Here is a 27,365-nt window from a genome sequence, read left to right on the forward strand (position 1 = left end):
CCCCCCGGTTGTGTCACTGTTGCGTTTTTTGGTTTTAAGATGTTTGCATTTTAACATTTATGTTAGGGCAAAACACGTTCCGGGAGTTTCCAATGACATTGCCGATGCTCTTTCCCGCCAACAGTACCCCCGTTTTCGTTCCCTGGCTCCGTCGGCTTCGCTGGAGGGCCTCCCCTGTCCGGCCCACTTATGGAACCTCGTTTCCGGGGATTGTTAGAACTGCTTCGGTCGTCGTTTTCTCCGCGGACGTGGGCGTCGTATTGTCGGGTCTGGCACGAGTGGTCACAAGCGTCGGGCGGTGAGTTCTCTATTTCATCTCCGGATGATAGACGTTTGATATTATTTGCTTACCTGGTCCAGTTACAGGATAAGGGAGTGTCGGGTTCCACTGTCTCTTCGGCTATGTCCGCCTTATCCTTTTGGTTTCAGCTCCTGGGATGGGGGGATGTCACAAAAGCCTTTCCAGTGCGTCGGATATTGAGGGGCTGGAAACGCATCACTCATCTGCCTGATTCCAGGCGCCCCATTTCTTTACAGATCTTATCGGATGTTTTGGCTATGTTGCCGGAGGTGTGCTCATCCGAGTTTGAGATTTTGCTGTTCCAAGTAGCTTTCTTATGGGCGTTTTTTGGGGCTTTTCGCATCGGGGAATTAGTTGCGAAATCCAGGTCTTCTACTGGGGGTATTCGATCGGAGGATGTTGCCCTGTCGGAGCGCAGTGTCACCATTTTATTGCGCTCCTCGAAGACTGACAGTCTTGGCAGGGGCCGCCGAGTGGTGCTGCACCACTGTGGCGGCCCATTCTGTCCTGTGTCTCTGGCCTTTCCTTTTCTTTCCGCGCGCCCCCCATCCCCTACGTTTTTCGTGCACGCTGACTCCTCCTCTTTGAGTCGCTTCCAATTTTTGAAAGTTTTTCGTTTTTGCCTCGAGGCTTTAGGCTTACCAGCGGGCGATTTTTCGACTCACTCATTTCGCATAGGCGCTGCCACCGCCGCTTCTGGCTTAGGGTTTTCCGATACGGAACTTCAGCGGCTGGGTAGATGGGAGTCGTCTCGTTTTTCGCTGTATGTTCGCCCTCACCTTTTGTGTTAATTTCAGGTTTCCCCCCGACTCAAGTATGGATACTGGGCGATTCCTTTGTCTTCTGGGCGGCTCGTCGCGCAGGGATCCGAAAATATGGGAGAAATTTGGGACTCTCTTCAGAAGTGGCAAGGATTCGCTGGCTGGGCCTGCGCGGGCTGCGTTGACATCAGGTACTGTGGGAATGTTGGCACCTCCGTACCCGCGTGTCCGGTCACATTGTCCTTGTGGTTCACGCCGGCGGGAATGACGTAGGTTACACCCGGTCCGTGGACCTAATTGCTGCCATAAAGAGCGATATTGCTCAATGCCTTGCGATGTTTACCAGCGTGACTTTCGTATGGTCAGAGATTGTCCCTCGTTCTATTTGGGCTAGAGAAGTTCCGGGACCCTGTTTAGAAAATTTTCGGAGGAAGGTCAACGCCCAAGTGTCCAAATTTGTTCGGAGGATCGGGGGGGTCGTTGTCCGTCATAAAGATTTGGAGGGAAATAACAATGACTTGTTGAGGAGGGATGGTGTTCATCTCAACGACATTGGCATGGACATATTTAACCTGGGACTTCAGAGGGGGGTGGAACAGGCGCTGGCTGCGGTGGGGCGCCCGTCAGTGGATCACTGACTGGCTGGTGGCGGTTTTGGTGACCTTGCCAGAAAATATGGAACCCCTTTGATGCCCGGATGGTAATTGGGAGATTGACGGCTGGTCCGGCACTGATGGTAAGGATAGGCCCCTCCTTCATCTCCCTTTTACATTTGTAGTTGAGTGCTCACAGTACAACTGTGACTGGCACGGTCCTAAAGGTTAATGTTGATTTAAATAAAGCTGTGGCCTTGCCCTTTCCAACGTTAATGGTTGTATGTGGTTTTTATTGGATGAGAAGAAGGGGTAAGGTATGACAAGTGGTATGGTTGGGACCTGGGCTTATTGCACCTCAGCAGTCATGAGAGCCTCTTGAGCCCATCGGGAAAGAGAGCCCTGACTGATGGGGGCATGGCCAGGGAGGAGTTGCAGGAAAATTGTTATAACTCAGGATTGGTACAAGGGGGAAAAGGGTTGGGCCTGAGCTCAGGAGTTTGGCACCCCAGGGGATTATGGTCCTTTTCGGACGGAAGCATGGAAGAGCTGCCCACCCTCCCGCCCTAATTTTTGATGGTATGTCACAGCGTGTTGCGGTTTTGGTGACCTTGCCAGAAAATATGGAACCCCTTTGATGCCCGGATGGTAATTGGGAGATTGACGGCCGGTCCGGCACTGATGGTAAGGATAGGCCCCTCCTTCATCTCCCTTTTACATTTGTAGTTGAGTGCTCACAGTACAACTGTGACTGGCACGGTCCTAAAGGTTAATGTTAATGTTGATTTAAATAAAGCTGTGGCCTTGCCCTTTCCAACGTTAATGGTTGTATGTGGTTTTTATTGGATGAGAAGAAGGGGTAAGGTATGACAAGTGGTATGGTTGGGACCTGGGCTTATTGCACCTCAGCAGTCATGTATTCACTTCCTGTCATATAGCCAAACAGGAAGTGAGGGTCAAACCCTACCAATGTCCTTCCTAGGGGACACATAGGTCAATCTAAATAGCACTCTAGCATTTTGCTGTGTACACCCCAAATTATTAGGTATCTTGGACTTTGGGGTTTATTTACTAAAGGCAAATCCACTTTGCTCTACAAGTGCACTTGCTGGAGATCCGAGGGGGACATGCAAGGAAAAGAAAAAAACACCATCTTTGCTTCTACATGATTGGATGTTAAAATCACCAGTGCTTCCTCTCAGATTCAGCGACTACACTTGTACTGCAGAGTGGATTTTCCTTTTACTAAACCCTAAACCAGTGTTTCTCAACTCCAGTCCTCAAGGCGCCCCAACAGGTCATGTTTTCAGGATTTCCATTATTTTGCACAGGTGATTTGATCAGTTTCACTTCCTTAGTAATTACCACAGCTGTTTCATCTGAGGGAAATCCTGAAAACATGACCTGTTGGGGCGCCTTGAGGACTGGAGTTGAGAAACACTGCCCTAAACTGCCTAATCATTTGTGGTGTACACAGCAAAGTGCTAGAGTGCAATTTGCTTAATGGGGACACTAGTTAGATTGATCTGTGTGTACGCGAGAAAAGACATTGGTAGACATTGGACCCTCACTTCCTGTTTGGCTATGTGACAGGAAATTAAGCCAATTTTAAGAAAAGGGACACAAAGCCCAACCTAAAAAAAGCAGGGGTTCTAACACTCACTTGGTTTCCCTCAAATGCCCACAATTAAAATAGGATTGCCTTGAGCTAGAGTTTAGCGCAGTGCTCTAAATCAGTGCTTATCAAGCCTGTCCTCAAGTACCCCCAACAGGCCATGTTTGCAGGTTTTCCTTCATCTTGCACAGATGCTTTAAATCACAGTCAATGGCTTGGTATTTTGGACAGCTATTCTAGAGAAGATAAATTCACAAAACATGTCCTGTCGGGGGTACTTGAGGACTGAGGCAGTGAACCACTGCAGTAAAAAGGAAAATTGAATACTTACCGCTCTAAAATTCCTCTTTCCTGGTGCCTATCCATGGCAGCATACACACAATCCATGCATATGCTACCGTGAAGGCACCAGGAAAGTAACTTAGACACCTGTTTTGTTTTGACATGCCAATCAGCCTAGTTAAGCTGCAGCTGGGAAATCTGTTGCATGAAAAACAAAAAACAAACATCTAAATTTGCATTAAATTTTATTGGTCAACAAAACAGGAAAAGAGCAAGGAAAGCAAAAAAACAAAACAAAACACACATGTATGTTACTTTGGGACACTAACAGAAAATGGTTTTTGAGAGGTCTGATCATTTTGCATTGGAAATTAACAGGAGATAAAAGGAAATGCTCTTTTTGCCCACAGACATGCTCTAAAATCTTGTGTAAAATCTTCCCAGAAGGGCAGGGGCTGTTAAAGCCGCACAGAGAAAGGCGAGGCCCATTTTCTATTAACTCCCATAATTTTTGAATTGGATGTCCAAAAAACGTATATAGGGGGAATGACTGGGTGTCCACAAACTTCTGGCCATATAGTGTATTTATAAGGTCTGATTCCTCATAGCATTCTCTAGGCGTGACCTTCGCTTCTCCTCTAGTTCCTTTTGGATTTTATAAATTTTCTCTGCGATCAAATGGTAGTAATGATCCTGGATGAAATGAAATAGACAGGAGGTAAACAGACCAGCAGAAAATGTAAAACTCTAATTCCACTATTGCACAATCATTATATTTAAACTCCATGGCTCCATGAGTAGAACACAGGTTCACTTTAAGCAGTTAAAGACCGCCTACCACAGATGTACTGCGGCAGGGCGGCTGTATTGCGCGAAACGACGTACCTGTACGTCATTTTGTGCAAAGGATAGCTGGGGCACCTGCACACCGCTGGAGGCGAGCCAATCAGCAGGTCCGGCAGAAGCGATGTTCGCCGGCACCCGCCGATTGTTCCCCAGAGAGGCAGGAATGAGATCTGCCTATGTAAACAAGGCAGATCGCCGTTCTGACAGGGGAGAACATGGATCTCTGTGTTCTCCCAACCAGTCCATCCCCCACACAGTTAGTAAGCATCCCCTAGAGACACAGTTAACCCTTTGATCACCCCTGGTGTTAACCCCTTCCCCGCCAGTGTCCTTAGTACAGTAACAGTGCATATTTTTAGCACTGACAACTGTAATAATGTCACTGGTTCCCAAAAAAGTGTTAAAAATGTCATGTGTCCGCCACAATGTTGTAGTCCCGCTAAAAATCGCTGATCGCCACCATTACTAGTAAAAAAATTAAAATGCCATAAAAATATCCTATAGTTTGTAGACACTATAACTTTTGCGCAAACCAATCAATATACGCTTATTGGGATTTTTTTTTTACCAAAAATATCTAGCAGAATACATATTGGCCTAAATTGATGAAGAAATTCGATTTGTAAAATTTTTTTATTGGATATGTTTTATAGCAGAAAGCAAAAAATATATATATTTTCTTTTTCAAAATTGTCACACTTTTTTTTTGTTTATAGCGCAAAAACTAAAAACCGCAGAGGTGATCCAATACCAACAAAAGAAAGGTCTATTTGTGGTAAAAAAAGGACATCAATTTCATTTGGGTACAGTGTCGCACGACTGCACAAATCTGTTAAAATAACGCAGTGCCGTATCGCAAAAAATGGCCTGATCATGAAGGGGGTAAAACCTTCTGGGGCTCAAGTGGTATAAAAATAGTTAGACAAACTATATAGCAAAAGTGGTATTGTATACTGTAGATTGCCGTGCTGAATGTGATACTGTACCAACAAACAAAACTTCAATCTAGTGATATGAAATTTAAAATCTAAAGTCAGTCTAAATGCATGTAAGTGAAAAAATATAAAAACAGTGATGAATCTTCAAAACACTGCTGTGACACTTGACAAAGACTGTAGTGTATTCAATCCAATTTTGTGATCACCACATGAGCCGTCATCATTTATAAGAAATTGGCTCTTACCAGAATGGAATGACTCCATTACAGAGTCAGATGAGCCAGTTAATGACAATCCTCTTATAGAGAAAGCCGGCTCACAATACTTGGCTGGAGTTCCACAGTGTAGCTCACTCTCCAAAATATGGTAACATTAATGGTAACCATATAGTACACAAAATTCCACATGAAATCAAAATGGAACAATCCACAGTGTAAATCCGACTAAAACCCTTAGGCTTGGTTCACATTAGTGCGAATTTCCCCGCATCCAATTCGCATGTCAGGAGAATGTGACCGGCTCTCAATAGAGCAGGTTCACACATCTCCGTGACCGCTACGGAACAGTTTGCAGAAGAGTCCTGTGCGTCTTCTGGTCCATTTCAGGTCCGAATCTAGCCAAAAATCCTGGCCTGATTGGTCCCTGAAACGGAGAACAGTCCAGAGAGGCGTGGCAATGTTTGGTGCATTAGCTCCGCCCAACGTGTTTCATCTTGGTTGACACCGATGTCATCTTTGTCAAGCATCATAGCTTTTTTTGAAGATTCTTGGACCGTTTTCATATTTTTTCACTCACATGCATTTATGTGGAATTTAGATTTTGTATTTCATATCACTAGACTAGAGTTTTGTTTGTACAGTATCACATTCAGCGCAGCAATCTATATAATACCACTGTTGCTAAGCTTATACACCCTGCACTCAGAGTGATGATAATGCTGGGGTGAAGAGGTTGAAGGAGGAGATGCGCTTCCAATCTAGAGTTGGATTTTAAACAGAGAGAAAGTCACAATTCTGCTTCATCAAATGTAGTCATGCATGTAGGGATCCCTGAACATAATACACCAGAAAAAAATCAGATACAAAACTGTATACTTAAATGTAAATACAGTATAACACAATATCCAGACTACTTTCAGAAGAAGGTCAGTATTTGAAGCCTTCATAGCTCTTTCATGACATTCTTATCTTAACAAAGCCCTGTAAAACACTGTAGGACTACCTTAACCGCTTCAGCTCCGGAAGATTTAAAATAGGGGATAGTTTTATGGCATTTTTATTAATATTTTTTTTTACTAGTAACGGCGGCGATCAGATATTTTTATTGTAACTGCGACGTTATGGTGGACATGTCGGACATTTTTGACACATTTTTGGGACCATTGTCATTTATACAGCGATCAGTGCGATTAAAAATGCACTGATTACTGTGTAAATGACACTGGCAGTGAAGGGGTTAACCACTAGGGGGCGGGGAGGGGTTAAGTATGTCCTAGAGGAGTGATTCTAACTGTAGGGGGGATGGGCTGTGTGTGTCACTACGCTGATCACAGCTCCCGATGACAGGGAGCTGTGATCAGTGACACTTGTCACTAGGCAGAACGGGGAGATGCTGTTTACATCAGCATCTCCCCGTCTGTCCTCTCCGTGAGGCGATCGCGGGTATCCCCGCGGCAATCGAGTCCGCGGGACCCGCGACCCCGACTCACGAAGCTCCCGGCCGGCGCCATCGGCGGTGCGCACGCAATGGCACGGCGGGGAATTCAAATGAACGTACCTGTAAGTCCATTTGCCCAGCCATGCCATTCTGCGCCGGTCGGGAAGTGGTTAAGGCGCTCTTGGAAACTTTAGGGCTAGGCCCCCACATGTTCCAATGGATTATGGCACTTTACACGACTCCCAGTGCGAAGGTCAAGGTAAATGGCCATCTGTCCTCGGAGTTCCCCATACAGAATGGCATGAGGCAGGGGTGCCCCCTCTCCCCCCTCATGTTCGCTCTAGCTATGGGCCTCTGCTTAGAACAATACGGGCGAGTGGTGACATCAGAGGGGTGATGGTGGGGTCTACGGAACACAAACTGTCAGCTTATGCCGATGACGTGCTCTTCCACCTGACTCAACCTCGCTGCCAAACCTTATGAGGGAACTCAAAATTTTCGGACAAATATCAAATTTTAAGATTAATTATACCAAATCCGAAATTCTACCCATAACCATTCCCGTGAAGATGGCCACTGATCTACAGCAAGCTTTCCCATTCAGCTGGGCCAAAACCTCTATTAAATATCTGGGTCTCCAACTCACAAACCAGTTCGACACCATATACTCTGCTAATTTCCGCACTCTTTTGAGCATGGTGCGAAGGGATTTGCAAAATTGGGCCAAGACCTCCTTCACGTGGCTAGGCAAACTTAACATACTTAAAAAGAACATCCTCCCTAGGGTGCTTTTCTACCTACAGATGTTACCTATCCCCCTCCCCAAAAGCTTTATTACACAGCTTCAAAGCTTAATGATCAATTTCATTTGGCACGGTAAAAAACCAAGGCTGGCCGTGTCCCTACTGCAGAAACCCAAAGAGATGGGTGGCTTAGGCCTTCCAGACGTACGACGTTATTACAGAGCTATTGCGATCCAACACATCCTAAACTGGCGCCACCATGCTGGCTCAAAAAATGTGGGTCTCCCTGGAGAAGAGCCTAGCCGGTCGCAACTTGTCATAAGCCCCTTGGCTCCCCCGCGAATATAGAGGACTCTCACAGACGTCTTCCCTGCTGACCACCCACACCCTATGGGTCTGGGACCGTACAAGCCCTCTGTATGCCCTGGCTCCCCACTGGCACCGCTGGGGGGATTCAGGTGGTTCCTTCCTGGGGAGCAGGTAGCCTTCTTTGGGTCCTGGGTGAACCACGGTAACTATAGCTGTGGCAAATTTGTTGATAAAGGTAAATTGATACCCGTAGATGCCTTGAGGGATAGTCACGGAAGATTCCCAATGGATTGGTGGAGACACAAACCGCTCCAACACTTCATTGCGACTCAGGGTGCTTCGATGAGAGGGTTAGACACTATCACTTCACTGGAACGATTGTTCATAGAAGAAGAGCCCACTCCCCATCTGATGTCTAAAATATATCAGCTTCTGGCATCTGTCTCTGCTGTCAGCAAGCCGGCTTTTATACGAAAATGGGAGCGAGATCTAGAGGTGGAGTTCCCACCAGACCAACGTTCGCACATGTTTAGACTAACACACTCCAGCTCCATAGAGTTCAGGACACAAGAAACTAACTACAAGCTTTTGACTCACTGGTACCGCGTACCAGCAGCCATATCACGCATTTATCCCTCGGTTACGGATCGATGCTGGCGGGGCTGTGGTCAGAAAGGCACTCTCCTCCATATTTGGTGGGATTGCCCAGCAATTAACCCATTTTGGGTATAAATACATACTTTTATAAAAAATGCCCTGCAGATCGAAATCCCATTCTCCCCAGCACACTTTCTCTTGCACCTCCCTGCCCTTCCTTTGAGCCGTTACAAGAAAAGCGTCCTCCCCCATTTACTAAATGCAGCTAAATGGCTTATACCTCTCTACTGGAAACATCCGCAGATCCCTACTATAACAGAATGGCTCAAAAAGGTGGACGATATTAGAGAGGCGGAGGAGTGGGTGGCGAGGTGCAAAGACAGGAGTGAGCGTTTCAATGGTGTTTGGGCCCAGTGGCGGAAATATTCTGCTGACACTAACCCTGTGTCATCTAGCCTGGACGTTGCGCTGCTGGAGTTAGCGGAGCCCTTCCTGAAGCTAAGGAGGCCTGTGAATGGTGATGTGCGTGCCTGATTATCCTGTCTCACTGCCCGGATGGTGAAGCGGTGACCTGTTCCCCTCTTTTTCCTTTGCGCGGCTCATAAGGTGGACAACAGAGGGTTAATTTGAGGAGCTACGCGCTGCTTGCGGTTAATGGCATGTTAATATGTTTTTCACCCTAGCAATCATTATGTGATTACCCGGCTGGGTGTATTAGACAAGGGTCCTGCCTGGCGATCCTGTTACCCCTGTGAAACCTGCAGCTGAGACGGACGCAGGGGAGACCTGGGGTCGTGGAGGCAGGAAATTTTCTATAATTCTTTTATGATGTGAAATGGTGTAGAGATAACCCTTTTCCACACTTCCCTCCCCCTCCCTTCCCTTATCCCCCCTTTTTTTTCACTTTTTTTTTTCTTCTTTCCCCTTTTTTTTTTTTTCCTTTTTATCTTCTCTCTGCCTTATTTAGACTAAGTTGTTGTACAACGTCTGACTCTCAGGTTTATAATGCACAGCCTACAATGTCATGTGATGGGACCTATTGTACATTATGTGTTTTGTATGTTCTATATAAAATAAAATAAAGATTACATAAAAAAAAAAACACTGTAGGACTATACATACCCGGCTATTGGCAGACTCAAACATGTCCCCCTCAACCTTCTTAGCATATGCCACCAGGTTCTCCATGCGCGGATCTCTAAGGGCAGCTGGATCAGGTATAGGGAAGATTGCCTGGACCCTGTAATTAGAACCACATTGATTTTACTATCTCAGGGAAATGGAGGACAATTCACTTCTTAAACCTACAGTATAGCCCAACATCAATTCTATATTGAGATTCACTTACAGTTTGTGAACAAGGTGGCTTCGAAGATCCTGAGTAACGTGTTGGTGCCAGGCTTTGCTCACCTCAGCAGTTGGCATAGTTCCCATGTTGCCATCTTGTCTGTGATTATTTCCATAATTCAGTAAAGAAGTGAAATGAGAAAAATGGACAAGCATTAGCTATGGGCATTTTTCATAAGCAGCAATATACAGCAGCCATTGTGAATAGATGAAGAGGACCAGTTACCTATATATAGATCACATGTAATAAAGGATGATTTTGGCAATTGTCTCAGGCTCTGCCAGGTGCTGTTGGGTGGGGAGTGTCAGTACACCCCTACAGCTTCATACTCTGCATTTGGGCCAATTCAGGGACAGAAATGGAACCCAGCCTTGATTTAGAGTCTGCAGTTGGCAGCTGTGCTGTGACTGCTGCAGAATATGAATCTGGCTGGCTGTCGTTTCCTCCCATTGTGCTGAATAAAAGAGGCTAATGCCGCGTACACACGGTCAGACTTTTCGGCTACAAAAGTCCGACAGCTCGTCCGACAGACTTTCGACAGACTTTTGGCGGACTTGCGGCAGACTTTCTAACGAACGGACTTGCCTACATACGATCACACAAAAGTCAGACGGATTCGTACGTGATGACGTACACCGGACTAAAATAAGGAAGTTTATAGCCAGTAGCCAATAGCTGCCCTAGCGTGGGTTTTTGTGTGTCGGACTAGCATACAGATGAGCGGATTTCTGGGTCCGGCGGAGTTACGATGTAAAGATTTGAAGCATGTTCCAAATCTAAAGTCCGTCAGATTTGCGGCTGGAAAAGTCAGCTGAAAGTCCAGGAAAGCCCACAAACGATCGGATTGTCCTCCGGATTTGGTCCGTCGGCGTCCGTCGGACTTTTGTAGACGAAAAGTCCAACCGTGTGTACGCGGCATTAGATTATAGCTGGCTGGATTCAGCCTGTAGCCATGCTGAGCTTGGGGCAGACTCTAAAGCTGGGTACACAGTATTTGTTTTTTTTTTTCTTCAACTCCTAGGGTTGAAGAAAAAAAAAAAAAGTGTCAGCTACGGTTGGAGTCGCTGTACTAACCATGTGAGGTTAGTCCAGCGATCTTCCCCGCTGAGCTGTTGTGTTCTGAGAGGGGGATAGCCCCCCCGCCAGAACATTCCGATCAGCGCTCTCTCTGCCATTGGCTGAGAGCGCTGATCAGGAGTCGATCGGATATTGGTTTTCCATCATGCACATCCGACAGAAGCCAGCCACATGACCGGCTTCCGTTGGACAGACCGGCATACACACAGGCAGAATGTTGGCTTTTTTTTCTGAACCAGACATTTTGTCCGTGTTTATGGGGCTTTAATGGAGCCTATTGCCACTTCCTTCAGGCCACTGTACAGACACCTGGAGTAAAAGGATGAAAGAGGTGTGACACAACACAGTGGTGCTACGGAAAGTGAGGCAACTGGCCCATGGTCACTGATTTTTTTCCTACCTTTCCACCTCCTTATTGAAGAAGAAATAAAGTAAGGGTAGCATGACGGTAGGGCAGGGCCTGGACTGGACATAGGTAAGCAAGACTAAGGGAAGCAGGGCCAATCCTAGGGTCACAGACGCCTGGGTGCAGAAATATTTCTGGCGCCCCCACGTGGGCGTGGTCATCTTACCAACTCCTCCCCTTTACAAATGTTACTATGGCAACGACTCAAACACAGAGATGCTCTCCTAAGAAGTCTTCATTACCCTAGGATCCTCCCATGAGCTTTTAACAATAAAGAAAATACAGGAAGAGCATACACTAATGAGACCTGGAGGGGAGTCTCTCTGATGCACACAGAGAGGGCTTCTGTTAGACAGTCTGTTAGAAAGAGCCCCCAGACATAGTACAGGAGATGGTCAGAGACTGCAGATATACTACAGGAGATGGTCAGAGACTGCAGAAATGATACAAGAGATGGTCAGAGACTGCAGACATACTACAGGAGATGGTCAGAGACTGCAGACATGTTACAAGAGATTGTCAGACAATTCTTAAGTTACTAATTTCCTTCCTTCTCTTCTATGCAAAAAAGGAGATCCTAATGAAATGGATTGACTCTTCCCCTCCATCTTTTTCAGCCTGGGAGGCACAGATTGAGGCAGTTATCCCCATGTATAAAATCGTGGTTGCCCATGGAAATTTGAAAAAGTGTGGGCTCCATGGATGGCCTCATAGAGGCGTTCAGTACATTTTGGTCTTGTGCTTAAATGGGGGGAGGGCTCTAGGGGGAGGGAGGGTGGACGGTGCTTGGTATGTATGGTACTACTACCCTTGTATGTTACCCTACAGGTTGTTCACACTAATTCTCTATGATAAGTATGTATTTCCTCCATGAAGTGTATTGTACTGTGTCAGTTGGTATTTTGTAATTTTTACCTCTTTTACAACAATAAAGCACCACTGTTTTTGTTAAAAAAAAAAAAAAAGGGAAACAATTTTTGAGAGATAAAATAGTTAATTTTATATACAACTATACAGATCAGACCAAAATAAGGAACAAATGAGGGTGAAAGAAGGATAGAGGGACTTTGTTCCCAATCAGGGACAGTCCCTCAAAATCAGGAACAATTGGGAGCTATGCCTTTGCACAGGGGTACCAATGTAGCAAGTAAATAAATAAACCTCCCAGTAATTATATTATTAGGTTGCAGCTAGAGGGAGCTCTAATGAGTTGTAGTGTGACTTCAGGGGACTAACAACACACAAGCTCACATTAAAGTGTTACTAAAGGCAGGGCCGGCCCTACCATGGGTCCCGGTGGGTCCATTGGACCTGAGCGGCACGTTCAGAAGGGCAGCAAATTGACGCCCAAGACAGTGGCGGAACTCCCGCCCGTCCACCCGCTCTGCTGCTTGTTTAACTGTGGGGGGACCGTTGCCTATCCCACTGTGAGGGGGCCCGGCGCCACTGCTGTTAGAGGTAATGGCAGAAGTCTGCAGAGCACTCGCTGCCATACCCACACAGCAGACCTCCCGCGCATCCTATCCACGGCTCCCCACCACCGCTGCTGCCTCTGTCTGTACCCCCCCACCACATCTGCCTCTGACTGAACCCCCCACCACCACATCTGCCTCTGACTGAACCCCCCCCACCACATCTGACTCTGACTGAACCCCCCCACCACATCTGCCTCTGACTGAACCCCCCCCACAACCATCACCGCCTGTGACTGAACCCCCCCACCACCACATCTGCCTCTGACTGATATCCCCAGCCACCACTGCCTCTGACTGAACCCCCCCCCCCCCCACAACCACCACCGCCTGTGACTGAACCCCCCCACCACCACACCTGCCTCTGACTGATATCCCCAGCCACCACTGCCTCTGTCTAAACCCCTCACCACCACTGCCTCTGTCTAAACCCCTCACCACTGCTGCCTCTGGCTGAACCCCGCCTACCAGCACATCTGCCTCTGACTGAACCCACCCCACCACCACTGCTTCTGACTGAACCCCCCCACCACCACCACATCTGCCTCTGACTGAACCCCCCACCAATGCCACCTCTGTCTAAACCCCCCCACCACAGCTGCTTTGGACTGAAACCCCCCCCCACCACCACCACTGTTGCATGTATATCGGAATTTCTGATCAATGTAATTTTAGTTTTAATTGTCATGATATAAAATAATGGATGTAGGGGTCTTTTGGTGGGCGTAATTTTTTTTTTTTGGGGGGGGGGGCAGCATTTCATTCTTGGACCCAGGCAGCACATTGTCTTGGGCCAGCCCTGACTAAAGGCATAATTTTTTTTAATTAAAATAAATATGTTATACTTACCTGCTCTGCGGGGCCGGATTTTTGACACCCTAGGCAAAACTTAATTTTGCCGCCCCCCTTGGCTCCACCCCTGACTCCACCCCTTTGCCCTGCCCATGTATACCCTACCTTTTTAATGAAGCACCCATCAAATGCAGCCCACCAGCACCCATCAAATGCAGCCTACCAGCGCCCATCAAATGCAGCCTCACCATTGCACATCAATGCAGCCTACCAGTGCCCATCAATGCAGCTTCACCAGCACCCATCAAATGCAGCCTACCAGTGCCTATCAATGCAGCCTACCAGTGCCCATCAATGAATGTTTGCTTGCTTCCATTCATTTGGGAGTCAGGACACAGACACAGTCCTCTGCCGCCTCTGTGCCTCTGACACTATGCGCAAACAGAGCAGCGGCTGCCTGCTAATGCTTGCTGCAGAGAGAAGAGAGTAGGAATACCAGTGCCCGGGCGCCCTAGGTGTCTGCCTAGTTTGCCTAGTGATAGCACCAGCCCTGCTGCTCTGTGCAGTGTTATTGCTCAGAGCAGCCCCTCCTCTTCTCAGGTCCCAGGCGGCGATCTTGGCTCCTCTTCTTTTGGGACCACCATAGCCGCTGGCTATGGGGAGAGCATAGTCCCGGCGCTCCCGACCTGTGTGTCTATGGAGCCGTGCTGCATAGACTTACACAGTGGGACTTAGGCCCGCCCCCTACTTCCTCCTCACTGCATTTGATTGACAGCAACAAGAGCCAATGGCTCCTGCTGCTGCTCGAAAGCTGTGTAAAGAGGAAGTAAGGGAAGAAAAGATGCAGCCATGCACAGCGCTGATCTCTTCTCCCTTCTCTTCCCCTTCAGATAGGGAAGGGGGGCACAGGGACACTGAAAATGTTTTTTTAACTTAATGCAAAACAATGCATTAAGGTAAAAAACATTTTTAGGTTTAGTGACACTTTAAACTCACAATGCAAGTGAGCAACTTGTGTTTTCTGTCTCCTGTTTGAAGCAGAACTTTTTTCCATGTCCTTGTTGCTGATCTCCTACCTTCACTAACTTTGCCATCCATGTTCTTTTGAGCTCTGTAGTTCCTCTGCAATAGCCTGCTGTTCTTGCTGAAAAACCGTTATTGCCTGCTGAAATCCTGTTTGTAAGACCGCTGGCTTCTATCCCTCCCCTAAGCTCAGCCAGTGGTCTGACACTCCCCCTTGTAGTTCAATCCACAGCGAGCAGGGAGTTCTATTTCCTGTAGTGGGTGGAGGGGTCTCACAGCCCCCCGGTCTGTGCCACCCATGGAGGTGGTGTCCTCCTCCTCCTCTGCTCCCTGCCAGTCTCCGCCCCTCCACTCGGCCCGCTATCTCCGTGTATAGCCTGATCGTTATCAGATGACCGGATGACACAGCATGGATCTCTGGCTGTAACAGGTATTGTATGCGAGAACACCGATCACTGTAATTACTGAGATTACAGTGATCGGTGTTCTCGCATACAATACCTGTCACAGCCAGAGATCCCTGCTGTGTCATCCGGTCATCTGATAACGATCAGGCTATACACGGAGATAGCGGGCCGAGTGGAGGGGCGGAGACTGGCAGGGAGCAGAGGAGGAGGACACCACCTCCATGGGTGGCACAGACCGGGGGCTGTGAGACCCCTCCACCCACTAGTGCTAACGATCCCACTATGCACTGGTAGGTCACTGATGAGCTGCACTGGGAGCCACTGAGGGGGCCATTGATGAGCTGCACTGGGGTCACTGATGAGCTACACTAGGTGACTAGGGGCCACCGATGAGCTACACTAGGGGCCACTGATTGCTGTTAGAACAATCTCAAAGTGGCAGCAGGAGCAATATTTCTAATACTGAATTACAGTACAGTGTGTATAATATATAGTTATAGGATGTGTCTACAGTTCAGTAATGATTACATTAATTAAGTAAGGGCAATATGATTATCTCCTGTTGCGTAGTTGCCAACATTGTAAAAAAAATTTTAGGGACACTTTTTTGGCTGTAGGCAAAGTCACATTATAATTAGGGGGCGGGGCATGTGTTAGTAGGTGCGGCATAGATAAAAGTAAAGATGCGGTGCGTGGGGGGGGGGAGTGATGGAGGGACAGCAGCTCCAGATCCTACACTACAATAGAAATGTGTATTCCAGAGTTTAACAATCAGCAGCTAAAGATACTCCAAACACCTGGTGTTAGCGCTTCAATCATCCCGGCATCATGGTTGTTATGGTGTCAAGATGATTGAAGCGCATTATTTCTATTACATTGTAATATAGAATGAAATCATTCAACTCACCATAATGCAGAATCAGTGGGACCCCTGAGTGTGTCACCTGCCACGTCACCTGCCACCAGGTGCCCCCAGCAGAGTCCGTCCTTGCATCAGGTGCCCCCAGCAGAGTCTGTCTTTACATCAGGTACCCCTAGAAGCAGAGGCCCTCCTTACAGATCTGTGTCCCTGGCAGCAGAGCCCCTCCTTACATCTGGTGTCCCCAGCAGCGGAGCCCTCCTTTACATCTGGTGTCCCTGGCAGCGGAGCCCTCCTTACAGATCTGTGTCCCCCAGCAACAATGCCCTCCTTACTTCAGTGTCACCAGCAGCTGGCAGCCCTCCTTAGAGCGATCTGTGCCCCCAAGCAACAGAGCCCACCTTACTTCAGTGGCCCTGGCAGCAGCAGCTGAGCCCTCCTTACGGAGCGATCTGTGTCCCCCAGCAGTGCGACAGCTACAGTTCCCGGCTTTCCCGTGTGTTCAGTGGAGAGGGAAGCAGCCGATTGGCTGTCCCTCCCCTCTCCACTGAACACAAGGGGAATGTTTTTTCCTCAAACAATCCCGATTTTCCCGGGACAAAGGCAAAATCCTGGGAAATTAATCGGGATGAGCTCCAATTGGGAAAAAAATAAGAAATTGGGACTGTTGGCAAGTATGCAGTCATCCTGACACCATACCAACCATGGTGCCGTGATAACTGAAGTGCATTATTTCTATTACATTGCAAAGAAAGAAAGAAAGAAAGAAAGAAAGAAAGAAAGAAGAAAGAAAGAAAGAAAGAAGAAAGAAAGAAAGAAAGAAAGAAAGAAGGACAGAGAGAAAGAAAGAGAAAGAAAGAACAGAGAGAAAGAAATGACCTAAAGGACAGAAAGAAAGAACAGAAAGGACAGAAAGAAAGAAAGGACAGAAAGAAAGAAAGGACAGAGAAAGACAGAGAGAAAGAAAGAAAGAGAAAGAAAGAAGGAGGAGGACAGAAAGCACGAAAGAAAGAATGAAAGAAAGAAAGAAAGAAATGACAGGAAGAAAAGAAGAAAGGACAGTGAAAGGAAGAAAGGACAGTGAAAGAAAGAAAGGACAGAGAGAAAGAAAAGGACAGTGAAAGAAAGAAAGGACAGAGAGAAAGAAAGGACAGTGAAAGAAAGAAAGGACAGAGAGAAAGAAAGGACAGAGAAAGACAGAGAGAAAGAAAGAAAGAGGAGGACAGAAAGAAAGGACAGAGAGAAAGAAAGGACCTAAAGGCAGAAAGAAAAAACAGAAAGGAAAGAAAGAAGAAAGAAAGAAAGAAAGAAGAAAGAAAGAAAGAAAGAAAGAAAGAAAGAAAGAAGAAAGAAAGAAAGAAAGAAAGAAAGAAAAACAGAAAGGAAAGAAAGAAAGAAAGAAAGAAAGAAAGAAAGAAAGAAAGAAAGAAAGAAAGAAAGAAAGAAAGAAAGAAAGAAAGAAGAAAGAAGAAAGAAAGAAAGAAAGAAAGAAAGAAAGAAAGAAAGAAAGAAAGAAAGAAAGAAATGACAGGAAGAAAAGAAGAAAGGACAGTGAAAGGAAGAAAGGACAGTGAAAGAAAGAAAGGACAGAGAGAAAGAAAGGACAGTTGAAAGAAAGAAAGGACAGAGAGAAAGAAAGGACAGAGAAAGACAGAGAGAAAGAAAGAAAGAGGAGGACAGAAAGAAAGGACAGAGAGAAAGAAAGAACCTAAAGGACAGAAAGAAAGAACAGAAAGGACAGAAAGAAATAGAAAGAAGGAAAGAAAGAACAGAAAGAAAGGAAGAAAAGAAGAAAGAAAGAACAGCGAAAGAAAGAAAGAGGACAGAAAGAAAGAGGACAGAAAGAAGGGACAGAAAGAAGGAAGAAAGAAAGAAGGAGGAGGACAGAAAGAAAGAAAGGACTGAGAGAAAGAAAGAAAGAAAGAAAGAAAGAAAGAAAGAAAGAAAGAAAGAAAGAAAGAAAGAAAGAAAGAAAGAAAGAAGAAAGAAAGAAAGAAAGAAAGAAAGAAAGAAAGAAAGAAAGAAAGAAAGGAAAGAAAGAAAGAAAGAAAGAAAGGACCTAAAGGAAAGAAAGAAAGAACAGAAAGGACAGAAAGAAGGGACAGAAAGAAGGAAAGAAAGAAAGAAAGAAAGAAAGAAAGAAAGAAAGAAAGAAAGAAAGAAAGAAAGAAAGAAAGAAAGAAAGAAAAGAAAGAAAGAAAGGACCTAAAGGAAAGAAAGAAAGAACAGAAAGAAAGAAAGATAGAAAGATAGAAAGAAAGAAAGAAGACAGAAAGAAGGGACAGAAAGAAGGAAAAAAGAAAGAAGGACAGAAAGAAAAGAAAGAAAGAAAGGACAGAGAGAAAGAAAGAGGACAGAAAGAATGGACAGAAAGAAGTAAGGAAGAAAGAAAGAAAGAAAGAAAGAAAGAAAGAAAGAACAGAAAGAAAGAACAGAAAGAAGGGACAAATAGAAGGAGGACAGAAAGAAGGGACAGAAAGAAGGAAGAAAGAAAGAAGGACAGAAAGAAAGAAAGAAAGAAAGAAAGAAAGAAAGAAAGAAAGAAAGAAAGAAAGAAAGAAAGAAAGAAAGAAAGAAAGAAAGAAAGAAAGAAAGAAAGAAAGAAAGAAAAAGGAGGAGGACAGAAAGAAAGAAAGGACAGAGAGGAAGAAAGAAAGGACAGAGAGAAAGAGAAAGAACGAAAGGACAGAAAGAAAGAAAGGACTGACATTGGGTGTGATAGGAAGCGACAGTGAGCACGGCCCTTGATGGGTTTATTTTTTTTGGGGGGGGGATAGGAAGTGGCAGTGGGTGACCCCCCTTATGGAGACAAATAGCTGATGGTAGCTCGGTTAATTTTTAAATACACAAAAATCTAACCGGGCCACCATCAGCTATTTGTCCCCATAGGGGGGGTCACCCACTTCCTATCTCCCCCCCCCAAAAAAAAAACAAAAACATCAAGGCCGTGCTCACTGGTTGCTTCCTATCACACCCCCCCCCCCAAAATGTGAAAAAAAGAAAAAAGAGGGGGTCCACCTTCAGCCATCCAACCGCATAAAGGCCACCCCACTGCCGCTTCCTATTACCGCCCCCCCACCTCCCTAGATTTTTGTGTATTTAAAAAAATAAAATAAAAATTAGGGGGTGGGGGGGCGGTAATAGGAAGCGGTAGTGGGTGGCCTTTATGGGGTTGGATGGCTGAAGGTGGACCCCTCCTTTTCTTTTTCCATTTTGGGGGGGTGTGATAGGAAGTGACAGTGAGCATGGCCTTGATGGGGGGGAGGTAGATAACAAGTGGTGGTGGGTGACCCCCTTGTGGGGACAAATAGCTGATGGTGGCCCGGTTAATTTTTTAAATACACAAAAATCTAACCACTTCCTATCTCCCCCCCCCAAAAAAAACAAAAACAAAAGAAAAACCCATCAAGGCCGTGCTCACTGTCGCTTCCTATCACACCCCCCCACCCCCAAAAACTGAACTCCCAAAAAAAATATCACTGTCGCTTCCTATCACACCCCCCCACCCCCAAAAACTGAACTCCCAAAAAAAATATATATATTTTGTACAAGCCTAGTGTACCTCCCACATTCATTATAATTTGCAAAGCATGATGGAAAATGTAGTCTGATTACAGTGTAAAGAGAGGAGAGAGGATATGATGCAATCCCTGTTCTAAGAGATCCTCCCTGCCAGAAAAGATGATGCATTTTTTGAATCACAGAGCTGACTTCCTGAAAATTCAATCAGTCATATCTCTTAAACTGTAAGAAATTTCACAAATGTAATAACTGTTTAGTGTGTAGCGCTGGTAGATTTTCAATCTACCGCTTATAGGTAAATTTAGTGGGTTACCTGTTCATAGATAGGTCAGATTTAGCCTCTGTTCCAGTTTGGCTGTGTTGCATGTAGTTTCAAACTGTGCCTGTGGGTGTCGTTGTTACCATGGGTCGGTGTTGGAAAGGCAACACATTAAAGTGTATGAGTGCTCCTCTGTCACGGAGATAACTCGGTGGAGGTGGTCCTCCGAGTTGCATTCTGGGAGAGGGTATTTATGGGACAGACGCCATGTTCTAGGGTCTTTCGTTCCACCTGCTGGCCCTCCTGGCCGACAGGTATGTGTTAGGAGAACTACCACGTGGTCCTCAGATCGGGAGGACCAGAAGCTTGTCTAGGGCCTACCACAGTGGCGAGGGAATGGTCCTGTGCTGTCTGTCCTATGGGAAGAAGCTGGACAACTGAGAAGATCCCAGGGGAGGACCCGTCATGGAAGGATCATGCAGAGTGCTGGTCTGGAGAGGGGCCTGGTGACTCGGTTGGAGGACGCATCCTAAAGTTAACTTACCGCATAGTGCTGCCGGGTCGGCCTAAAGGTTGAGTGCTGTGTTTTGCTATTCATCGTAAACCATTACATCCTGTGGCAGAGGATCGTACGGGTTTCTATTCCATTCAAGTCTGTGCAGAGACTTTTGTTCGTGCTGCGTATCGGCTGTTAGGTTAGTGAGAGAAACCTATCCGGGCGGGGCAAAGATTTAACTCTAAAAGGAGAGTACATTCATTTACAAGATTCCAATTCCTAATACTACACTAAGAAAAGGTATTTGAGCTTCCCTGCAACTCTTCTTCTACCTCTTTCCTGCTACTTCCTTCAGTTATACTTTATTAAAACATTGGAAAAGATACTCATGTGTCCAGTGCCTACATTGTCTGGTATTAAGCTCAACGGGACCCTAGACCCGGTTCTGGTGAAACTGAGGTAACGAAGGTGACGGTAACCAAGCCCGCTTTAAAACCGGCAGCTCCACCGAGAGCTATTGCTACATGTGGGGGCGTCGTCTGGGATTGTTAGCCATCAACCTCCCGCAACCCTGAGAAGTATTTCCACCGGGAGTTTATGTTAAAGAAGTTTTTGGACTTTGTCACTTTTTTCAGGAAAAAGAAGGGGTTAAGTTGCAGGACTTTATTATTGACTGCGTAGGCTGTGGGTGAGAAGTAAAAGCTCGGGAGCTACGTGATCAGGAGAACAAGTGGGAGGAGCCTAACCTACTTGTTACCGCGTGGGACGCGGGTGTGTGTTTTTGGCGCCAAAGGAGAAGAGAGGCCTCGTGATCATGCTGAGAGGATCAGAGTGCAGCCATGTCTTCTTTTCCATTGGTATCGTCAACTATGGAATATATGATGTTCCCTACAAGTACCGCTGCGGGTGCTATGCTGAACGGGACCCTGCTGACAGATACCGGCATTCGTCTGATGCCGCAGGGGCGGTTCGTGTTATACACTGTTGGAGATATCGAAGGGCTGGGCATGCTTTGCCACAAGTGTGAAGGACTGGCCATACATCTCTGTCCATTTGTTCGATGTTTGCAGTGTGGAGAATATTTATTCACAGTGAAGCAACCTACCTTGTCACCCCATGCTTTTCGTGTGGATTGGGCTACAGGAATTGCCACAGTGGAAACTCCTGCCATTGCTGCTGGAGAGCAACAGGCCGTAATCTCGCCTGCTACCGTGAGTAATTCCGAGGAAGATGTCGCTGTCACCGCTTCATCAGCAGACATCACCTTCATTTCTACTTCTACCACACCTATCCCCGTTGCACCTGTCCAGAGGAAGGTGGAATATGTGAAGGCTTCCCGCGGCCGTGGTCGAGGCCTACCCCAGAGACTACCCGAACCGGAGCCGGAGAAATACATGGATCCAGGGAAGTCCACGTCAGGAATGGGTGAGAGATCAAAGGGGAACATGTCTGGGACTCTTTGTAAATATTTGCCAGCAGAAGAGTTGAGAGACTGGGAGATAGATTCTATGTCAGCTCTCTCTGGTGATGATGATTTGTTTGAAACAATGTCACAGGAACTATTGTGGGCCCAGGGTGAAGATGTTGCTTCTGCCCTTACTTTTTCAGAGTGGACAGCCCTGGATTCTGGAAAGACATCACCTTGTGTGGAGTCACACAGTACTACCAAAGAGACATTGTCTAAAGTTGCTAGTTTGCTTCCGACACCCGTCGGATCTATGGTGAGTAAATCACCGAATTCTTGTGTGCCTCCTGGTTTGGGAAAAAAAAATAGACCTTTGCCTAAATTTGCCCGTTTACAGAGAGTGCTCATCAAACGAGTTGCCACAGAATATGTTCTGGAATTTCCCTATGTTACTCAGGAAATTATGCAGGAAATTGAGGCCAACCGGGAACAGTGGTACAGTGAAGCTGTTTGGGACTATTTGTCTGTGCCAAAACCTTTCCAGAGAGCTGGGTATTCTGTTGCCATGGATAAACGCTTCAGTGGATGTTTCCTACATTGGAACTATGGTCGGCACATCTATGCTGACAAAGTGGTCATTTGCAGACCAGGAAAAGATGATGTTGTGTACTTTATCACTACCGTGGATAAACTAGGAAAGAAACTGACATTGCCAGATCCCCGGTTTTATTGGTGATTATGAAAAGGAACTTTGGGGTATGTAGTTAGAAAGTGTCAGTGTTTAGAGATCTCTGTGGTCAAGAGATAATCTTCATCTCAGTGTTTTCAAATCCAAAGACTTTTTGCTAGCTGAATTTTCTTCATTGATAGAATGTAATTCACTTAGAGATAGGGATGGACTTTTTTCAAGTTACTTTAGTTTATTTCCATTAAATGGAAAATATGTGGGAAGAGAGTGTCATTTTTCTTTTGGAATGAGGCTTTGCTCCTAAGCTGTTTAGTGATTATACTGTACATATCTAGTATGTGTTTAACTTTGTTTTTTTTCAGGAACAATTGGATCTCCTATCAAGCTGTTAGGCTTTTCAGCTAGATAGATAGTGGGGTTTGTGACAGTCATAATGTGATTTTGTTTGCAGATGTGAACATGTTGTTGTATAAATGTTGAAACTGTAATATCTCTATACTGTTTTTTCTTCTTCCTTGCCCTCATCCAAGTTTTTAAGTTCAAATACCTACTCTCGGGCTTGGGAGTTATTTTGACAGACGTTGAGGACAACGTCTATTGTAGTGGGGGGAGTATGTAGCGCTGGTAGATTTTCAATCTACCGCTTATAGGTAAATATAGTGGGGTTACCTGTTCATGCATAGTCAGATTTAGCCTCTGTTCCAGTTTGGCTGCGTTGCATGTAGTTTCACACTGTGCCTGTGGGTGTCGTTGTTACCATGGGTCGGTGTTGGAAAGGCAACACGTTAAGTGTATAAGTGTTCCTCTGTCCCGGGGATAACTCGGTGGAGGTGGTCCTCCGAGTTGCATTCTGTGAGAGGGTATTTATGGGACAGACGCCATGTTTTAGAGTCTCTTTCGTTCCACCTGCTGGCCCTCCTGGCCGACAGGTATGTGTTAGGAGTTCAGTTTGTTCAGTTTAGTGTTTGTTCCGACACCCGCTTTCTCTTTTTAGTATCCTATATGTTAGTATTTCTCTTATACAAATTGATGCGCTTTTCCATGCGGCCTGCGCTGCCACTATAAAAAAAGTAATCATCTGTATAATGTGATCCATTTCTGTTTGACTCATTAAACTGGGAAAGCAAGAGAGCAACAGTGTTTCTGCCTCCTCTTTAAATACAGATACTGCAGGCTAAATCTTTGTCATAGTTCTCACTCAGATCACTGATAATCTGTAACACCAGCGTCTGCATTAGTAAAAGTAATTTTGTGCAGGTTCTGATTCCTCCCATTGCAGGATGTTAGCAGCACTTAAAGTGGAGTTCCAGCTGCAAAAAATGTTTTTTAAAAAAAAGTCAGCAGCTACAAACACTGCAGCTGCTGACTTTTAATAAGGACACTTACCTGTCCAGGGAGCCCGCGATGTCGGCCCCCCGAGGCTCATTTGTCCATCGGATCGGGTGCAGGCGCCACCATTCCAACTAAGGGAAACCGGTGTTCTGTCGAAGTACCGATTTGCCGATCAGCTGGAGTGACGTGACCAGGGCACAAACACACATCGTAGGAGGCATCTCTCAATGGGAGAAACCATTTCACCGGCCACAATTGAAACCTATACAAACAGCGAGGGGGAGGACCGTAATTCTCACATTGTGCCTCGCTGTTGCGGGGCGGCTTTACAGTGTGCTGATGGTCCTAGTTTTGTCTGTGTTGCAGGGCGGGGTTCACTGTGTTGAACGGCTTATTTTGCCTGTGTGAAAGGGCGGGTTGCAACACAAACAAAACCAGCTCTTCAACACAGCCACTAGCCACCCTCCAGCAGCAGCTATGCACAATCTGAGAACTACGGTCTCCCCCGCTGTTTAAATTGTGCCTGTGAAATGGTAATCTCCCATTGAGAAATACCTCCCTACGATGTGCGCATGCGCCCTGGTTACATCAGCCCAGCTGATTGGCAAATCAGCTGTTGTGCTGTTCATACAGCGCATGTGCAGTACATGCCGGCCACTATTCGATGGGGGGCACTTCTTGACAAAACACCGGCAGTGGAGCCTTCAGGCTTCACTGCTGGTTTCCTTCTGCGCATGCGCGACCGCTTCCTGAATGGCCAGTTCATCTTCTGGAACACAAAGGTCACAGAAGGCATCGGTGGGAGAAGAGGACATGACACACTGGGCCACAATGTACACCAGGTACTTCATAAAAGGTAAGGAGAAAAAAAAAAAATATATATATATATATATACAAAATCGAGTGGTGGAGGGGTTGTCATTCCTTTAGGATGAAGTTGTAAAAGTGGGTGGAACTCCACTTTAAACCACTTGCGGACCGCCCACCATACATATACTCCGGCAGGGCGGCCGCTCTGTGCCAGATCACATACCTAGTACGTGATGTGACACTTCCGGGTCTGGGGCGTGTGCGCCGGCGACCCACTCCCGCTGTGATCACACATAGTGGGAGCACAGCAGCAGGTACCGCAGACTCGAGGTCCGCTGGCACCTGCTGATTATACAGTAAAAAGGCAGAATGGCAATCTGCCTATGTAAACAAGGCAGATTGCCTTTCTGTCAGTAGGGGAAAGTATTGATCCTGTGTTCCTGCAACGCAGGAACATGGATCAATGCCTTCCCCTAGTCAAAGCACCTCCCACACAGTAAGAAAGCACAGGCTAGGCACACAGTTAACCCTTTGATCACACCTGATGTTAACCCCTTTCCAGCCAGTGTCATTAGTACAGTGACAGTGTATATTTTTTAGCACTGATCACTGTATTAGTGTCACTGGTCCCCAAAAAGTGTCCGATTTTTCTGTCACAATAATGCAGTCCCCCCTATAAGTCACTGATCGCCGCCATTATTAGTAAAATAAGTAGCTGAATACATATTGGCCTAAATTGATGAAGAAATTATATTTTTTACGTTTTTTATTGGATAGGTTTTATAGCAGAATGTAAAAAATATTGTTGTTTTTTTTTTTAATTGTCAGTCTTTTTTGGTTTATAGCGCAAACAATAAAAACCACAGAGGTGATCAAATACCACCAAAAAAAGCTCTATTTGTAGAAAAAGGGACACGACCAGGCAATGGTCAGTTAACGACATGCAGTGCTGTATCACAAAAAATGGCCTGGTCATAAAGGGGATAAATCTTCTGGAGGTCAAGTGGTTTATGTGTATATAATAAAGCATCACAACGTAATTGACAGGTTTGAAGGGGGCCAACATTAATCTACAACTGTTAGGTTTCGAAATCTATTATGATTCTCTTGTTTGTATTATGAAGGTCATAACTTGCTCTACACTAGTGATATATGATTTTTGGAGGGTTCAACTTCATTATAACAAACAGGTCCACCAAAACAGACACAGAGAAAGTGCTTTTGATTCTAAAAAATCTAATCTTAGTAGTTTGGTAATTTTACAAGCATATTTTACATACTACATCTAGGAAACAGCTGCTGAAATTGTGTCTCTGAAAATATGTTTCTGATGTGTCAGTGTGGTATACGTAGACTATAACCCTATGCAAGTTTCTGGTTGCAAATGATATCAGAAATAACAGGACAGCTTCTCACTAAGCCTTTCCAGTAGAGGTAGAAATTTTGGTACCGAAACTGAAAATGCAGGATGCACTTGGCCCAAGACCAAAACCGAAAATTACAGTTTTTAAAAAATATAATTTTCTTATATATAATTGTATTATATTCGACTTTTAAATTAACACCGTGAATTAAAATAAATATGAATTTATTGCCGGCCATTATTGGCACCTTTAGTGCAAGAAAAGCTCAAGAAAAATTTATTCCTCTAAATTCTATCTATGTCTTCTCATTGGTCCCTTGCGCTTCTCTTGTGGTAAGGCACGTCCTCGTAATGCACCCATGTTATGTTTTTGATGCAGGTTTTTGAGTCACATGATCTATAAAAAACACATTATAAGCACTGTAAAATGGTGGTAAAATCGCGCCCAAACCACGTGCGTTTTCATTGCCATTATTGGCACCTTTTTCTCTTATTGGCAAAATAACACTATTTTCGGCCAATATGTTTCCGTGGCCGAAATTCTGGTGCATCTCTACTTTCCAGGAGGTAACAGGGGATGGCCAGTATATCTAGGACTCTAGAGCAGTCTCAGTCCATATAGCATCTGCTGGCAAATAAAAAACAAATAAGTGGGGAGGGCGCATGTGTACGGTGTCCAAGATGGTCACCTGAGCTTGGAGCTGTGCAACTGGCTGTGGTGGCTCTGTGGACCCTGGAGAACCAGCACACTGAAAGATTCCGCGGGGGGGGGGGGGGGGGGACACTTCTAGATTGGCAGGATAGGCAGAGGAAACAAGCGCCAGGGCCGCTCTCATCCCCGCCAACCATATGTGCCTCAGCAGCCTCCAGGAAAATGGCACCTACATCTTCCAGGCCGACCTCACAGTGCTCCAGAGCAGTGGACGGCTTGAGACATGCCGGCCCAAGCTCACAATCTCCAAGCCCACAATCTCCTGGGAGCAAATCCTCGCCACCCCAGCAGTTTCCAGCATCCACTGTATCCCTGCAGGAGCCATCTGGAGCAGACTATGGAGGGTCTCATGCCCTCACAGCTCTCTCACTTCCCTGCAAGCCCTAGTGGATCAGAATTTGTGGGCAGTCTGGCTGAAACTGATCACCGGTCTCTGAAAAATGTTCTGAACTACTGGAGAGGGGCTTAGCTAAAACTGTGACTCAGATCACCATGGCAATCAAAGCGGATCTGCAAGAAATGGGTGTCAGGATTGACGCTGTTGAACATAAGATGGAGGCTACGGTTTCCCGCACTAATCAGAACACTGCATGCATAGAAAAAGCCTATGTGTTGGAGCAGCGCTAAATCAAAATACACCAATATGCATATTAAAACTCAAAAAACATATGCAAAAACAAAGACAATGAAAAAAAAATATTTAGGGCTGTGGAAATTAACGATTAATTCCTCGATTAATCGTTAATTTTTTTG

At 45.8% G+C, this 27,365-nt stretch overlaps 1 protein-coding gene across 3 annotated transcripts in view; it reads right to left on the bottom strand.

Annotated features, from left to right (window-relative positions):
• Positions 1-3,780: 3,780 nt before the first annotated feature.
• The window catches only part of LOC141148855 (histone lysine acetyltransferase CREBBP-like), a 107,006-nt gene continuing 83,421 nt past the window's right edge, over positions 3,781-27,365 (bottom strand). For all 3 annotated transcript variants that reach the window (XM_073636657.1, XM_073636656.1, XM_073636658.1), the window contains 3 exons: positions 9,990-10,088; positions 9,764-9,881; positions 3,781-4,245 (listed from right to left, as the gene is read on the bottom strand). In XM_073636657.1, the coding sequence (XP_073492758.1) occupies positions 4,138-4,245; positions 9,764-9,881; positions 9,990-10,088 (325 nt within the window). In that variant the 3' untranslated portion in view covers positions 3,781-4,137. The remainder of the gene's footprint in view (positions 4,246-9,763; positions 9,882-9,989; positions 10,089-27,365) is intronic.

This window comes from Aquarana catesbeiana, linkage group LG06, assembly GCF_042186555.1.
Source record: "Aquarana catesbeiana isolate 2022-GZ linkage group LG06, ASM4218655v1, whole genome shotgun sequence".
Taxonomy (NCBI): domain Eukaryota; kingdom Metazoa; phylum Chordata; class Amphibia; order Anura; family Ranidae; genus Aquarana; species Aquarana catesbeiana.